At 42.9% G+C, this 17962-nt stretch overlaps 1 protein-coding gene and 1 long non-coding RNA gene across 7 annotated transcripts in view; one reads left to right on the forward strand and one right to left on the reverse strand.

Annotated features, from left to right (window-relative positions):
* The window catches only part of ROBO2 (roundabout guidance receptor 2), an 857210-nt gene that overhangs the window by 409609 nt on the left and 429639 nt on the right, over positions 1-17962 (forward strand). Inside the window, exon 1 of one of the 6 annotated variants that reach the window (XM_021532364.3) lies at positions 9509-10442. The exons of the other annotated variants lie outside the window; for them this stretch is intronic. Coding sequence (XP_021388039.2) covers positions 10388-10442 — 55 coding nt within the window. The 5' untranslated portion in view covers positions 9509-10387. Of the gene's footprint in view, positions 1-9508; positions 10443-17962 lie in introns of those variants that run through there. 6 annotated transcript variants of the gene reach the window in all.
* LOC110471625 (uncharacterized) lies at positions 9043-9403 on the reverse strand. Its single transcript, XR_002465617.3, has 2 exons — positions 9275-9403; positions 9043-9155 (listed from the first exon to the last, which is right to left on the reverse strand). It is a non-coding gene; the product is annotated as an uncharacterized LOC110471625 (long non-coding RNA).

The following is a 17962-nucleotide window of genomic DNA, read 5'->3' on the forward strand; positions in this document are numbered from 1 at the left end:
AGGTCACTTTAAATATTCTCTACAATTCCCAGAGGAAAAATTTCTCAGATGGTCTGCTGCATTATTTAAATTATTTGAGATCAGCTGTGCTACTTATTCCAAAGGATACTGGAAAAGACTTATGGTGTTTTTTGTTATATGAGAATTCAAGTCCTGTAAACACTTGTGGAAGTTTTTGAAGTAAATTCTGGGCAAATTTAGATGAGAATATATCTTTCCTTCTATTCTTCAGGCTGGACTCTTCTTTCTTTTTATATAGCAGAATAATAAATCCTGCACATTTTTTCATTATTTGATGCCACCTACATATCTATAAGCTTTATTACAAAATTCTGAATTTCATGTGTAGTGATATTTATCCTTTTTTACTTAAAAATAATCTTGTGGCTTCTCTTATTGGCTCATATACTTTAAATCTGACATTTTAATAGATATGCCATATACAGATTAAAGAACATGTTGTTTTGTTGGTTTTTGTTTTTTTCCCCCCTTGGGAAATGATAAAAAGTAAATTTTTTGCATAACTTTTTGCCAGAACTGTGGAAGACACACTTCTTTTAGAAAATCTTTTGGCAGGTAATGGGGCAGTGGGATTTAATTGCTATTTATATTACAGAAGTCCACAGATACACAGTCCTGGTAACAGGATCTCATTTTGGTAGATACAGTTGAAACCCAATTCTTTCTTCATTCTTGAGATAAGAACCTTCTGGGCCATGGCAGTGCAAAATGCCCTATTCTTCTCTAGGTTGTCCTAGAATGGTGAGCTATTGCTGATTGTCTGGGTAAGATAAGCTTACAATGTGTTTCTCTTGTCTACAAGGAGCTGACTGTAAAATAATTTAAGTGGGAATCAAGTAATAACTTTTGGTCACCACCATCACGGGCAAGGTTTGAAGTGGTGCCTGAGATTGAAATGTGCTAAATTCCACCATCAGCCCAGTATTGCAAGCTGTAAAATGAATGGAAAAAAAGAGAAAAAACCCTCTATTTTTTGTTGTGTACGTAGTGTGCTTTAAATGTGAGAGAGTCTTCCTAGCTGTGGCAGCAAGCAGCTTTGAGGTAATTGCTATTTTGTGTTTCAGTTCAGAGACAGACATTCAAATGAATCATTGGCTTCTGCTTCTGTGTTCTGAGCTGGCCCCTTTGCATGTTCAGTTTTATTGGTTTTAAAGGGGCTGTGTACTGGCACAGCTGCTCCCAGTAAAATGGGATATGAAGCATAGAGGAAAACATTCCCATGTATTTTTCCTGGTAAAAGTTTGGTGATTTTATATACAATTTAAGCAATCGAACCCTATAATGTCTTTAGCTACAATATATACAAAATATGATAGCTCTTCTAGTGTTTACATTTGTCTGTATTTGACATTTTGATTAAATGCACACATTTTAAGGAGAAGTCTTGCTCTGAAGCTTCAAGTTTTTTCTTGTTTCATGTTTCTTTTCCATTTACTTTTGAAATTTATATGAGTCTTGACCACTCTTCTAGTCTGCCATGTATGGGAGAGATATTAGTCCAAATTCTGCTGCAGGAACTCTCTATGTTTCAGCTGTCTTTAATAGGATCACACTTCTAAAAAATAAGTCATATACTCATATAAAAATTTAGATAGAAAACTAAATTATATCAGCAGTGAAAAAATAATACAACTGAAACATCAATTCTAATTTAAAAGCATTTCTTGAGACAATGTAAAATGTAATTCTATTGCTGGAGTGAGGCAAAGCTGTTGTGGGACAAAACTAATATAGAAGTCTGACAAATATTGTTAATAACCCACTGATATGTATAACTGATGAGAACAGTGTTGACAGCACCATATTGCAAAAAAAGAATCATAACCTGCTCGGAACATTACAAATCCACTGGTAGACACAAGCACAACCCTCTAATGTTGTTAGGGGTGCCACCACAATGATGGGCCAGATCCTTGGAAGCTGATATCTTCATAAATCAGAAACTCTCTGGTACCACAACTGGTCCTTGCTTTGACTAATATATGATTACTGTTGAGGACTGTAATAAAGCAGAAATTATGCTAAGGTCAACCTATCTGCCACAAAGTGCCTACCTGGCACTTTGGAGGCCAGAGGTAACAAAGGAAACACACTAAGTCTGTCTTCTACAGAACAATCACTATGAAATCCAGCTAAATTCAAAAGCCATTTAAGATTGAACAACCATACTGGATTGTGTCTATGAGAATTTCCAACTAAATTGACTTGTTAATGACATAATAAATCTTGTTTCCTACATTATTACATTAAACAGTGCCTATTATAAGAATATCTGCCCATCTACAAATGGGTATCAACATAATGGATATTTACACACAGATCTACTTTTATGAATTTTGGCCCTGTTAACATATCATATAATAAAATCACAGCATTTTTAAGGTTGGAAAAGACCTCTAAGATATCAAACCCAACTGTTAACTTATGTACATATTATAGTTACATATTTCCATTTTAAAAGCTGTAATTAAAGTGTAAATATTGTTGGCTAATTTAGTTGGCTGTCAATAAGCACTTGTTATGGAAAGTGTGACATATGTCACTTAATAAGAGAGCATAACATGCTATTTCTAATATAATTATGTAGTAATATGGAGCTCAGTTTAAGACTTATTTGTATTGTTGGGTACAGTTAGAAATGTGTTGAAGTACAACCTGATTTTCTGATCCTTGGAAGTCAGGGTGCAGTAGCAACACTTAATTTCACATGAATCCATCTTGTCGCACTATGAAAAAATACATTTTTCTAATGAGAATTTCACTTTTGCATCTCTCCGCAGACAGGGTGAGATTCTATCACCTTACAATTATTAATTTTAAACACTCATTCTTTTTTGAATGACACAATGACCATCTTATGCCCCCTGGAAAGCCAAACTGTCTTTGGAAATTAAGTTTATCTTGTCACTTAAGGAATGGTTTTGGGGTTTTGTGTCAATTAGGGCAGAGTGCATTTTTGTTATTTTTTAATTAAAATGAATGTCCAGATAGAGGACACACTATCAAAAGAATAAACTAAATTGCTCTTGGAGTCTTATTAATCTCTAGTTGATAGAATACATCTTTGATATTCTTATTTACATGGTGCCTTCATCTTATTAAGTAATTGACTTTTACTCCATTAGACAAAGAAATGCATAACTTACACAGAGTTCTGGATATAAGAGAGCAATAGAAGTTTCTGATGCAGCAGACAGGAACACTGACAGCTCTTTCAAACAGGAGATATTTTAAGACATACCAATATGAAAATATTAGTGTGTTAGAGGAAGCTCCTGACTGGGGGAGAGGGAAGGGGAATGGGAAAGGCCAGCTAGATGTAGTCAGGGGAAGGACTGGATGGGATGCAGTGTGACCAGCTGCAAATAATGAATTCATGCTTCAGTCTAGTGTGGAGACAGCCATAAGCCTGATGTGCAACTTACTGCACTTGGCAGAAAGGCCAATTTCTAAATTCTAAAAGGCCATTCTAAATACTGCAATTCCAAAGGAAAGTGTTTCCAATCAGAAGAGATCAAGGAATGCACTTCTACTCCTGTAATGTTCACTGTTCAGTCTGCATAGGAGTCTCTCAGCAAAGACTTCTATTATTGCAACAGGCGATAATAGAAAACTTGAGGAAATCAAGCAGTTCTTCATTTACAGCTTGTATGTGCAGTTTTATGTAATTTATGTAATAGAAGTGAGTGCTGCAGAACACTTGAGTACATAATTTTCTACTAACACTGGTGTTTGGTGTAAAACAAAGCACACCAGTCATACGCTGCATGATTGGTGCTTTGTCAGTATTGCCTGTCACAGAATCATGGAACCATGGAAAAATGTGGGTTTTGAGACCCCCTGGAGATCTCTAGTCCAACTCAAAGCAGGTTCACCTTCAATGTCTAGGATATTGTCCAATTAAACTCTTGAGTATTTCCAGGGACAGTGATTCCACAGTCCCCTCAGGCACCTGTTTGTAAATCCTGTTTCCTGACACTTGACTAGAAACTTGCCACATTGCAGCCAAGTATTTGTGCTTATTACCTGCTCTGAATTTCATTCTAAAATAAATTGCACTTACTTTAGATGAAGCTGTTTTAATGATTATCAAGAAACTGTACCATCTTTCTTTTACCAGTTTTTGTACATTTAATGAGTTGTGGATGTAAACCCTAAATTGAACATAAGATGCGCATGAAAAACTTGCAACAATTTAATTTTCCAAATATTTGTTTTACCAATGCTGTAGATCATTCTTATAATTGTGGCAAGCACAATTGTAGCTGTACTAGAAACTAAAAATAGTGCAGACATACTAACTCAGTCTGGCAAAGTAAGAATATTTCAAAATAGGGTTCTTAGTGTTGCTTGATTGGTATTTCCAGAGAAAAACTCTGAAGTCAGATGCCACAGCTCAGGAATTTTTAATGTTGTAGCAGAAGGTGACTCTCTGTGCTTCAAGAGACACCTGTGAGACAGAGAAAAAAGCAATGCTTCTGGCACCTTTGGTTTTTTGGTTTGGGTTTGTTTTTTGTTTTGTTTTTTTTTTAATCCACGAGGGTGGTTTTTAAAAAGCAGATTAGCCAGAGTTATCAGAGTTATGGTATCCAGGGACAGCAGGAAAACTACTCTTCAGGGGGCTTTGTGAGATACATCTAGCCACAGTACTTACACTGTTTCTACCCTCATGTCTTCTTTTCCTGGACCTAGCTCCTAATTTACCTCTCATGCCCAATCTTCCTGTGGAAGATCTTATTGATTGTAGCAGGAATAATAATCATGCTTCAGCATTTATAAGGATTAAAATCTATAAATTCTATTCACTCATCATGTATTCAATAGTCAGATGGCATCAGAAGCCAGTGACCTGGAACAGAAAAGCACAGAGGAAGACAAAAGTCTGTTCTCTAGAAGATCCATGCTCACCGTGTCATTTTTCTTCTTTGCTCGTTTTGTGTTTCTGAAGTTGCCTAACATTACACACTCTGAATTAGCCTCTGGATATGGCTTTTGCTCTACTCTAGAGTTTAGAAGCATTAGCCTCTTAACTTAGTTGCCTACATTTAAATTAGGTATCATGAGTACATTTTTTTTATATTAAAGATCTCTATTAACTTTCAGTAATTGCCTGAGTGAATAGCTCTGGTATCCAAAAGAAATTCTATATGACCCATCTCAACTTAAACCCTTCTTCTTTGAGATGATAACAAGAGGGGTTTATGGCAAACAGAAAATAGAGTATTTTATATAAACATGTAACACTAGAAATAGTAATTTTTGTTTAGAAGAAAAATACTCTGAATGGTAGAAAAAAGAGGGCTATGCTTAGAACACTGGTTCTTTAAGCACTGGATCCAATCTTTCATACTAAATATTTATTTTAATGCAGATGTATAGGTTAGGAATCAATGATATGAAATATCAGACTGGGAAAGCAATGAAACTTTTACTTGTAACACTGACAAATCTGATCTCATTGCTGCTTTACCAAATTAGTCCTGCCTGACTTGATGACTGACCCGAGTATGAATTAGTGCAGTCTTACTGTGCCATTTCCCTGTTCTAAAGTCCCCCCTCAACAACACCCTTTGAACTGAAGCTTTATGTGCACTGCTCCTGACAAGTCTTTTCCTCATCCTGCTCACACAAGTATTTAATCAGGTGGCATATTGCTCTTGGCCAAACAAATAGTTGGCACATTCAGTTCCTCTGTACAGACTTTGCTATTCAAGCAGAGAACATCTGTCCTGTTGGCCGTGCTCACTGGAGGTTATTGAAAGACCAGAGAGACAAGCATATGTTTTTTTATTCCAGTATCTGGACCATTCCAGCTTAGAATGGAAGCACACACTGTTCCTAGCAAATCTTGCTCACAGGCCAGTGACTCTGACCTGTGACTTGTCCTGTGCTTGTAAACCTCAACACATTTGTACCTCTGTTGTACTGATCCTGCTAATCTGTGGATGACCTTTTATTTTATTTTGGGGAGGGGAGTTGCTAAATCCTCTCAAAAGAAAAAAAAAAAAATCAGTGATACACACGTGAGCAAAAACTGTGCATGAAAAAGCTTGGTTAAATTTGGCTGAAACTTTTCAAAGTTTTGGAAATTGATTAATAGTTGAAAAGTGGTGTTCTCTGGAAGTGAATTAATAAAATAGCAGCTATAATGGATAATCCATTGATTTCACTGGGAACCTTTGTATAAGTCATTATACTCTTCTACGGGTACCTCTGTACCTAGGGCTTTTGAAGACTGTATATATCTACAAAGTGTTGTGGTCTACATCAGCTATTATTAAATTTATCTTAAATTTATTTGAGAAGCAGGAAAAGAACTGTACACTGTTAAACTATTTACAATTTAAAACTTTGCTTTAAACAAGTCAGCATTTTTACTAACACCATTGTATTTCAAATGTCCACTAAAAAGGGAAATATTCTTCAATATTTAATGTATTTTATACTGGTATCGGGTAGTTATGATCCTTTTGTTTGGCCAATTTACAAACACAGTGACAAAGAACAGCTTTTTGATCACTTTTGCCTAATTAGCCTTACTTATATCTTTCTTCATGAACCAGTCTTCAGGTGTAGTGATATATGACCAGCATGGGAGGCAGTGCATTCTGCACCTCTCCTCTGCTTTGGTGAGACCCCACCTGCAGGGCTGCATCCATCTCTGGGCTCCAGCACAGCAAGGACAGGGACCTGCTGCAGCCAGGCCAGAGGAGCACCGAGGGGAGCAGAGGGATGATGCAGGAAGATTAAAGGAAAAGCTGAGAGAATTGGGAATGTTCTGCCTGAGAAAGAAAAGGTTCTGAGGTGACTCAATTTGGGTCTCCCAGTATCTGAAGGGAGCTCACAAAAAAGGTGGAGAGGGACATTTGACAAGAGGATGGAGTGACAGAACAAGGGGGAAGGGCTTCAAACTGAGGGAGAGTTGGTTTATATTAGCCGTTACGAAAAAATGCTCTATTGTGAGGGTGGTGAGGCCCTGGCACAGGTTGCCCAGAGGAGCTGTGGCTGCCTCATCCCTGGAAGTGTTCAAGGCCAGGCTGGATGGGGCTCTGAACAACCTGGTCTAGTGGAAGGTATCCCTGCCCATGGCAAGGGGCTCAAAACTTTAAAGTCCCTTCCAACCCAAACCATTCTGTGATTCTATGGTATTTATCTGCAGGGCATATTGAGAGTATAAAAGAGGGTACCATTCCTGATTTGCATCAAGAGGCTTTGGAGTTTTTGTCTGGCTTTGTATGAAGTAGCTGTAATAATCTCAGACACTTGAAAAACCCTGACACCGCAACGTTTGGCAACGGTAAAACAGCTGTCACTGACCGCAGGCAAGAATTAAGGAAGAATTAACCTGCGGACCATTTATGGGAGTATGTGTGGGCAGCGTACATTATGCAGTGTCACAGTTCGGATGCTTGACGTGAAGAAATTATTAAATTAATAAATCTCTAGCAGATGCAAAATAAAGTGGGGGGGGAAGAAACAAAAAAAGGAAGAAAGCAAGGCGAGATAAAACCTCCGGGACCCCAAAGCCGCGGCGACAAAAGGCAGCGCGGGGCGCGGGGGCGGCCGCTGCCCGCCGCCCGCCAGTAGGGGGCGCTCGGGCTTCACCGTGAGCGCCGGGACACCGCGAGGCGCGACAGCGCGGCCGGCCGGCGGCGTGCGACCCCCGGACGGGGCTCGTGTGACCCCGGACGGGGCTCGTGTGTCCCCGAACGGGGCTTGTGTGTCCCCGGACGGGGTTTGTGTGTCCCCGGACGGGGTTTGTGTGTCCCCCATAACGGGGTTTGTGTGTCCCCGGACGGGGTTTGTGTGTCCCCGGACGGGGCTTGTGTGTCCCCCATAACGGGGTTTGTGTGTCCCCGAACGGGGCTTGTGTGTCCCCCATAACGGGGTTTGTGTGTCCCCGAACGGGGCTTGTGTGTCCCCGGACGGGGCTCGTGTGTCCCCGTAACGGGGCTTGTGTGTCCCCCATAACGGGGTTTGGGGTTTGTGTGCCCCCGTAACGGGGTGTCTGTGACCCCCGGCGTGTCTGTGACCCCTTAACAGGGTGTTTGTTCCTCCTTAACGGGGTGTCTGTGACCCTTTAATGGGGTGTCTGTGACCCTTCACTGGGTACCCGAGTCCCTCTTAAAGGGGTGTCTGAGCCCCCTGGGGTGTCTGTGACCCCTCATTGCATGTCCGGGCCCCTCCGAGGTGTCTGCGCGTCCTCAGCGGGGCAGCCGTGTCCCCTCCGGGGTGTGTGTGACCCCCGGGGCGTCTGTGACCCCTCCAGGGGCGGCTGTGCCCATCACGGGGTGTGTGCCCCATCCCGGGGTGTGTGTCCCCATCACGGGGTGTGTGCCCCATCCCGGGGTGTGTGTCCCCATCACGGGGTGTGTGTCCCCATCACGGGGTGTGTGCCCCATCCCGGGGTGTGTGTCCCCATCACGGGGTGTGTGTCCCCATCACGGGGTGTGTGCCCCATCCCGGGGTGTGTGTCCCCATCCCGGGGTGTGTGCCCCATCACGGGGTGTGTGTCCCCATCACGGGGTGTGTGCCCCATCCCGGGCTGTGTGTCCCATCACGGGGTGTGTGCCCCATCCCGGGGTGTGTGTCCCCATCACGGGGTGCCTCAGCTCCCATCGCGGGCTGTCAGTGTCCCCCCTCACTGAAGGTACCTTTGTCCCTCTCACGGGCTGTCTCAGCCCACTCACGGGATGTCTGTGCCCGCTCTGGGGTCTGCCCCGCTCCGGCACCGCGAGCCGCTTACAACCCGCTTTCCTCCACGCGGCTCCTTCCCTCCTGTCCCTCCCTGCCTTTGCTGTGGTGCTTCGGGGTTTGTTCCGAGCCTCTGTGGGAAAGGGGCTGTTCTCCCGGGTCCTGGGGGGCGAGGCGGCTCGTTCTCCCGTCTCTGCCACTGCCGGCTCCGGGGACGTGGAAACTTTCCCTCTGGCGGGAGCTGCGCTGCATCCGAGGGGCCCCAAGGGAGGATGGAGGCTCCTGGGTTTCGGCAGAGCCGGCCGACTCCGTGAGACACGTGCGATCTTTTGTTTTGTGTTTTATTTTATTTGCCGCGTTCTCTTCCTTTTCCACAGAGCGGGCCAGCAGAGAAATCCCTGGGGAATATCCTTTCAAGGGTCTCACTCACTCCCGAGCGCCTGCGTGCGCGCGCGAGAGGGAAAATGAATAATTAGAGAACATTTCCATGAAATCACTTACCGAAAAATTAGCTGCCCATTAAAGAGGAAGCGGTGAGAGGCAATCATGTAAATCCTACCTACACCCAACTGTAGAGGGGAGGCAGCGATCCTGCTTCCCAGCCCTGCGGCCGCCTGCTGGCATCGCCGTCCCCATCTCCCTACCCCGGGAGGAGAGAGAGAGGGACGCGTGGGTGTGGAGCGCAGTGGTTTAGTCCACACCCCGCAGCCTCCCTTCCCCAGGCAGCCTCGGCAGCCGGCTCATTCTCCTCCCTCTCGCTGCCAGCCGGTGTGTCCGCGGCGGCGGAGGCGGCGGGAGAGGAGGGGAGCGAGGAGCGGAGCGAGGAGAGGAGCCGGGGAGAGCCCCGAACTCCGCGCAGCCCCCGCCAGCGCTGGGCGGCAGCCGCGGCACCGCGCCGGGCTCCTGCCCTCCGACAGCTCCCGCTCCGCTGCCAGTGAGGAGGGAGCTGTAGGGGACACGGCTTTAATTCTTATTCTTTTCCTTTTTTTTCCATTTTTTTTTTCTTTTGAGGGGATGCTGAGAAAGCAAACCATTCCCCTCCCGTGTAGCACATTGCCTGGGCGTTCCTATTATGGAAGTTAAGTGAGAAACTCTGCAGCTTGAACTGATTTGGGGAGAGAAAGGGAGAGAGAAAGGGGGTAGGGGGAGGGCGAGAGCGAGAGCGAGAGGAAGGCAAAATAGCCGAACCAAACCAATGGTTTTCCTGCAAAGTGCCGGGAAGTTTGTGGAGCACTTTCTAGGAACCAGGTCCTTTCTCACAGTCTCTCCTTGTCTTCCGAAGAAAGAGCTTGCTTTTGGATTGCCATGGATCCTAAAGAGAGTCTTAGACACATTTGAATAATTCCCCTGCTTGGGCTGGATTGGTGGGAATTTAGGAAGGAGCGTGTGTGCAAAGCAGAAGCCTTCGGAGCTCACTCGCTGCTTCTCTAATCTGTATGGATCTAAAAGTGTCACATTCAAGACCTTTGCATCTCCAGCTTTTGAATTGAAGATTTCCCTTTCCACTTTAAGTAGCTGCTAGGAAACTGAAAACTTTTGGACCTACCTCTTACTGGCTTTGGATACTTTTTTTTTTCTTTTTTTTTTCCTTTTCCTTTTTTTTTTTTTTTTTTTTTTTAATCTCTGTGGAATTGGTCTCGCAAGCGATCGGGATTGTTTTTAATATGTCAAAATGGGTCTGCTGACGCCACTCCTGCTCCTCGGATTTGCGTTTTTTCAAGTCTATGGTAAGTTCGCTTATTTTAGATATGTCATTTCTGTGCAGAAATCCCGCTCATCTGAATGTGACTTGGGACAGCACATGGATGCCATTATAAGCTTTAACGTTACAGAGCCCTAAGTTTGTTTCTGGTATAAAAATGGTATTTGGGGAGGGAGGGATCGGAAGAGGGAGAATATATGTTTCCAATAAGCAGCCCTTACCGTCTCCTAACTTAATGGAAAAGCAGCTTATGAATGGAATAATGTCAGCTTGAGGTGGCGAGCAAAGAGTAAAAAACTACCGTGCTAAATCTTTTATTTGGGGATGGGGAGCGGGAAGGGGAAAGGAAAAGCAGAGCGCTGTTGTAGCTGCTATTACTTTGCCGCCTTCTATTGTTAAACTTTCAGCGGGTAGAGCCAGCTGATGAAATAAATAGGTTAGCCCTGCCTGGGCGCCAGGTGAGGCGGACTGGCGGATTTCCAGAGTCCCTCAACGCCTGGCTCGGCGCTGGGGAGCGGCAGGAAGGGAGGGAAGGGAGGGAGGCGGGCTGGGAGCGGCGTGGCCCCGACCAGCCGGGCAGGTGGGGCGGCAGCATCCCCCCGGCTGCATCCCCCCGGCTGCATCCCCCCGGCAGCATTCCCCCGGCTGCATCCCCCCGGCTGCATCCCTCCGGCAGCATCCCTCCGGCAGCATCCCCCCGGCTGCATCCCCTCGGCTGCATCCCCCCGGCTGCCGAGCCGCCCGCAGGGAGGGTTTGCGTGAATCCTGGCCACGTCTGGGGAAAGGGCGGGTTTCCTTGTGAACACCGGCCCCTCCCCCTGCCCTTTGGGTGTGCTCTGCTACGTTTCTTGTGGTTTCCAGTCTAAGTGCCGGATGGGGAGCTGTAAATTACCATCTCGGGGAAGTAGGGTTTAGCAGGGCGAGAACTTCAGTGCAAGGGCAAATTGCCTTTCGGAGTAGGGTGGGCGCTGTGCTGCTGCGCTGGCCGTGGATGCGCTAGGGCACCTCAAGCTCACGACTAGGAGAGAGCATCCAGCTCTACAGAGGGTGTGCTGGCTCCTCTACAGAGGGTGTGCTGCCTGCTCGACAGCCCGGCTAGCACTGGGTATTCGCAGCGCTAAGCAGTCCTTTACATTTGAGGTGAACGCAGTGTCTGGGAGCCTGGGTGTTTGTGCCTGTCGGTCAGAGCAAACTTTGTTCCAAGAAGCTGTTCACAGCATTTACTATGTCAGTCCCGAGGCAAGGGCTCTGGGTTTATTGTTTGCAGTCGCAGAATGCTTTGGGTGTTTCTCCACCACCCCCTAGCAAGAAAGGAGGCAAAACAGAAGAGGGACAGATTCAAGTGCAGTTTTACCTTGGGTGCATGATATGCTCTGCAGTTAAATCTTAGGTTTTGCCAGTCGATAAGAAAATTTCTACATAATGTATGCACGTGCTAAAAGGAGAAGTTTTAACTGTGAAAGGATTTAATAGAACATTTATGTCTGTCAGTGCAATCATAGTTCTGAAGGGATTTTGTTTTATGTTTTGCTCTATTTTTCTTGCTGTAACAAAAGAACCTTAACTTTAAGGCCACTGATATTGGAGGTATCTTTGTGTACAAACTGAAAATATCAGGTTATAGAAATGTAATTATTAGTAAGTGCTAAAAATTGTATGTAGCTAGAAGGAATACAATTAAAGTGCTCAGTGGAAGTGACAAAGTGAATCAGAGGAGCTTGGTGTTACAGAATGTAATTAAAGTACCAGTCTGTTTGGAGATATATGAAACAAATGCAATTAACCAGCTTGCTGGAACGACAGGAGCACGACGTAATTTATTCGAGTTTTGTCATGGGGAACACATGTAGAACGTTTGTTCTGGTTTAGCCTTCTGCGGGTGGGGCGGTGCAGGTGAAGCACACAGTTGATTTAGAGCCAGACCATTAGGAAAAAATGGCCAAGCAGCTCCCGGAATGTATATGATACTCCCCTTTTGTGGGAAGATATTGCAGAGACTGTCAAGTTTGGCTGCATTAACAACTCTCTGAAATAAATAAATAAAGAGCTTTGTGGATAGCACGTCATGACCAAGTAGATATAAGCTGTTATTGTCGAAATGACTAACAAGTAGCTTTGAAGAAATACTGGCAGGCAAGCTTGGCACACAGTGCTTTTGTCTCTTTAGAAGCATAGTAATTACAATCACATCTTAGGCTGACATATACCACTAGTTGCTTTGAAAAGAACTCTGTCAACATCAGCACCATTTGTGATGCTTTAGTTTAAGAATAAAAGACAAAGCCCAGCAGACTTATTGTTTATAAGTCCTTAGTTTGTTTTCTATGTTTGAAAGTTACCTCTTAGTGCATTTCTGGGTTTGAGGGGGTTTTGTTGTTAGGCTTAGATGGGTGTTTTTGTTTTTATTCTTGGCAAGAGGTCCAGATATGGACACTGTAGCATTTGAGGCATGTTAACCATCCTTTTCCCTTTGACTTTCATTTTATTTAGTAGTTGAAAAGTGGTATAGATCAAAATGATAATGTTTTTCTTTTCAAGTTATTTTTGCTGTCCATGGTTTTAGAACACCTGAAAATTAGACAGCTCAATGAAAGTGGCAGAAAACATGTGCTACATACATGTATGTAGATTTTAGGGGTTTTTTTTATTATTGTGCTTTTGATTTTCCTGTAACCCTGCCCATATTCTTGCACTCTGATAAGTAAATAACTTCCATTTCTTTAGCTATCTTTTCTTCCATTTTCTTTAACTATCAGTCTTGGTTATTGTTCTTGGCACAAAGCAAACAAAGAAAACATCAAACACAAAAAATCCCAAATACCAAAACACACACAGAACTCCCCCAAACAAACAAGAGAACACCCCACTAGACAGAGTTTGCACCATCAAGTAAGCCACTAGCTACTGGAGTTGAAGGAGCTGATTGCATGTGGATTTTTAATAGTGTTCAATTGATTGTTCTTTCATTGTTATGTGTTTTGTTATCCCTTTTGCAATAATTAATAAAGTTTTAAAGAACAAATATTAAAAGGTAATAACTGATGTGAATACAGGTGTTGGTGAGCCAGACCCTGACCTGGTAGGACTCATAAGTACTTTCAATGAACATGACAACCTTTTATGTCAGAGCTGGACTAAAACTGCAAGTGTGATGCTCTTGAATGGGAGAAGGTGTTAAAGATATATGAGAGTAATTCTGAAAAAACAGCCTTTTATCACCATATTAATATATTTCAAAAGCACTTCTTAATGAAAAATGTGCATCTGAAATGGTGTGGTAGCTGAAACATTCTATTTTTTTTTTCTTTTTAATGTTTAAAAATTAATTTTATTTCTTCATGCCAATGATCTACAGATCTGTGGCCTTGTCCAGGTCCCTGTTGCCTGTTGGAGAACATGGCTTACATATAAAGCTGGAGTATATTGTTCCAGTGAATATTTGAGCTGACAGGGTCTTGATCTCGCATGTGAGTTTTGCTGTTGATGGATAACCTTTGCTTCTGTGGAATGTGTGCATTTTAATGCCTTAAGAGTAAGATTCTGGAGAGTTTGCAGTTTTGTTTCTGTTACCTTGTTCTTCCATGGGACCCAATTCTGCAGAGCATTTAAGTGCTTCCATCTCTTAGCCACAGTCTTGCTGAAGTTAATAAGAATTTAAACACATGTTCCAAGTTAATCATAGGCTTTAAAACTTTGCTGAGTAAGCATGAATTTATGCCTATGATGACAGGTTTTGCTGAATTAGTCTTAAATTTTGCTTTCTTTCCCTCCTGTCTTGTAAGTCACCATTGCAACAATATGTTTTTATGTGCAGAAGATAAGCAATGAGTGAACCCTGTCATTGTACTTCCAGAGTTGGATTTGTTTGAGAAGTAAATAATAATCCACGTTATTAGGTTTGTGTCTTTGCTAATTTGGAGCTCTGCAAAAGGTCTGATACTCCAGAAGTCTTCCTAAAAAGTTGAAATTAGGGGGTTTCAAGCCTTCATCTGAGTTGCACTGACTTCAATAATCTTTCCATTAGCAAGTCTCTGTAATGATGAGATTTATATTGCTCAGGGAAATTGAGTTTTAGCAATGCAGGCTAAAGTTATGCAACCTTAAAAGTAGAGAAAAGAATTAAAGCACATTTTCAAGGATGCATAAAAGGTATCAAGGAGACGTGCCAAAAAGTGTGATGAGAGAAAAAGGAGGCTTTGGCTGGTCTGTCCAGTCATCTCCATTTACAGGAGTCTCTTTTCCATAGCAATGCTATGTGGGCTCATAGCCCTGAATTCAAGATGTGCTCTGTCCACTGCTGAACCATTTAGTCGAAATTACTGAAGAGTATGCAATGGCTCTGTAGCCATTTGTTACCCTTGAATTGCTATTCAAATATTGATCTGGGCTAAATAGATTGCTAACAGGTTCTGTGCATTCTGTTTCAGCCACCTAAGAGGACGCTGCTGTCAGGTTTTATCTGTTATCTCAGCTGGCATGGCAGAACTTGCTCTTCCCGTGGCTGCCATCTGGCTCACACTTCTCACACCAGCCTTGGGGAGGATACTCAGTGATCATATTGATGCAGTTTCTTGCCAAGAGACACCGTTACTGTGGTGCTTTTCTACCTTTCTGTAGAAATCTCTTTTTATTTCGCAAGAAGAAGGCAGAAGAAAGCCTTACTCTTGCCAAATAAATAAATAAATGTGTTGGCTTTTTGGTTTCTTGCACATAACTGAATTTTTAACGTACCCCTTTATTGTTGCCTGAGGATTCTTGTACTTATGTTTTGACAGTGCACATGCCTTGTATGTTCAAAAAAATTCATTCTGGTATGTGGACTGGTACAGGATCTGATCCTAAATCACTTCTTCAGAGAGAATGTTAAAGATATCTTTTATGCAGGATAGTTTTGTGGACTGTTATATATGAGATCTCTGAATGCAAAATAATTGTACAGAAATAGATATTTGCAGATGTGTATTTTGTTGTCACTATCTTTACTCCCACAACTGACTACTGCTATAAATTGTGGACAACAATTGAGCAGTTGAAGTTATAGATTCAGAAATAAGATTGAGCTTAGTGTTGTCCTCACCTCAAACCGTTTCTTGAGCAAAATAACTGCTAATCACCCATGGTTAATAACTTTTGTTGTTATAGTGAATAATTAAATGAGGCCCATTAATTTAGGTCCTGATTCTGCACCACTGAAATCTGTATGAGTTTTGCTGTTGAGTTCACAGAACACTGAGCAAGCAGGCAATGTTATCTTAGCTTATTGTCATTGCAATCTTTCCACAAGATGAAGCTGGATTCTTGTTACATGCGACACTACAACAGCTACAAAAATATTAGAGTACAAGTGTGTATTGATGCCTCAGTTCTGCTCATTCCTTTCTACGGTGCTCTTTTTACTGGAGCAGAGTTGCCCTTTGTAACAAAAAAGCTAATTCTTGTGCTATGTCGTGTAGGCACACAGTTTGTGGTGACTGGGAGTGGGGCTGCAGCCCACCCTCATCCCCAGGGGCTCAGCTGTGAGCAGCGGGGGAGCAGCACTGACAGCAATGAGCCAGGGAGTGCCCAGGGGCACTGAGCAACCACCAAAGGGAACAGAGGGCACACAGGGGCACTGCATCAACATGAGGGGATAAAAGGTTGGGCTAAAGAACAAGAGGGGCAGACACCTGACATGGTATGGTGTTACTCTGTATGGGTTGAAGCTTTCTGAAATTGTATGATGATACTCTGTGTATTGTGGCCATCTCAGCTGCAGCATATGCTGTGATGATGTTGTGTATGTAAAGATACACATTCTTAATGTTTTTTTCCAAGCCAAAAGTTCATGAAGTATAAAATGGCTTTTTAATTCCATCTCTACAGCATATCTTCACATTGCTTCCATGGAAGAGATCAAAGATGTCTTAATTTTATTAAAATAATAGCCTTCATCAATGAATACATGAGCAACAATGACAAACTAACCAATAGTACCTGTGTAAGAACTTGCTGATACTTAAATTTAGCCACTGTGCTCTGATGGCCAAGGCTCACTGAGATTCATCTCTGGGGTCTGGGCAAATATGAAGTGAGGCTATTCATCTGAATGTTGTTCTGGCAGAAGTATCTGAACTTTAAGCTCTTTACCACTCTCCCCCAGTCATTTTTGTTTGTTTGTTTTTCTCTGAGCAACTTACTAAATAATAATTATTATCTGCAGATCCTTGAGTTAATACATCTCTTTAACTGGGTTGTGAGAGAGCTTTTTGCTTATGTACTAGATAGATTGGCAAACATTATTCCTTGTTGCTTGTTTGCATTGCTGTTTCTACCAGGAACTGTTGTGTCTCTCGCTTGCTGATAACTGAAGGTCACCCTTATCTAGTGATTCCAGTGTGTGTTTTGTAACCCACCGAGACTGTGTGCATGCAGGTGCTATTGCAAACTTCCAATGCTGTTATTTGTTGTGGTTGTGGGGATACTCCTTCAGTTCTACCTCCCTGAGTGATGACTGGAAGAACACAAGGTGTCTTTAGGTTAATTCCTCATCATATTCAGTTGCTCAATGCACAAGCACAAGACACTATTCCAAGTTTGGTTTGGAGCATCCTTAGTGATATATGGTATTTGCTTGCAGAATTACCCTTGTTAGTGAGTCTTCATTGTGTCACTTCAGTTCCAGTAGGGTTCTCCAGTCTGATGATAGTGAAGGATCTGCCATCGTGCTACTTTATACTTTGCTATATCCTGCTTTTCCTTTCTCTCATCACTTCTCAGATTAGTTCGGAGAACAGTTTATTTGGTCTGATATATGGAAATGAACTGGTAGGATGAGTGGGGATGCCAGGAGCTAAGTATGGTCTCACTCATTAGAGACTACCTAGATGGTTGTGCCACCCTGTCTGTTGCAGCATATGGTCTTTTAATTTGTATTTAGGCATTGCCTCTATAGCTACAGTGCAGTGTGCCAAGGAGAGAAGAGCATCTCTGTGATGTGCCTGTCATAAATGCAGATTGGACAAATAAGGAAGGAATTAACGGCCAGCAGCAAGTTGTAAAACACAGAGAGCTGTGGTTCACTCATATTAATCACTTGCCATTGATTACAAGAGAAAATGAGTAGAAAAAATTTAACCTTTTGAAACCAAAATGTCAGGTAACTGACATCAGTCAACTTACTCCTCATTCATATTGAATGGAGGGACAATTTATGCCAGTGTAGAAGAGGTACTTTTTAACTGCTGGGAAATTGTCAAGAGTTAAAAAGCAGTTGTGAAAAGTATTCAGTGCTGGAGGAGCTCTATAGTCATAGGTTCTCAGGCTGTCAGTCTGTGCAGTTTTCAAGGTCCGTATGTCCTGTAGCCCAGATGACTTCATCGTGGCAAGTGGAATGGTCAGTTTTAACAGCTCATTTTAGCCTGAAGAGAATTCTGCAACTAAACGATGGACAGTAGTTAATTTCAGTATTATGAGAAATTCAAATGGCATTGCAAAGCTGTTGGACCAAACTAGTTGGAAAACTAGAGAACTTGATCTCTTTGTGACTGTCACTCCATAGTAGAAGCC

This window comes from Lonchura striata, chromosome 2, assembly GCF_046129695.1.
Source record: "Lonchura striata isolate bLonStr1 chromosome 2, bLonStr1.mat, whole genome shotgun sequence".
Taxonomy (NCBI): domain Eukaryota; kingdom Metazoa; phylum Chordata; class Aves; order Passeriformes; family Estrildidae; genus Lonchura; species Lonchura striata.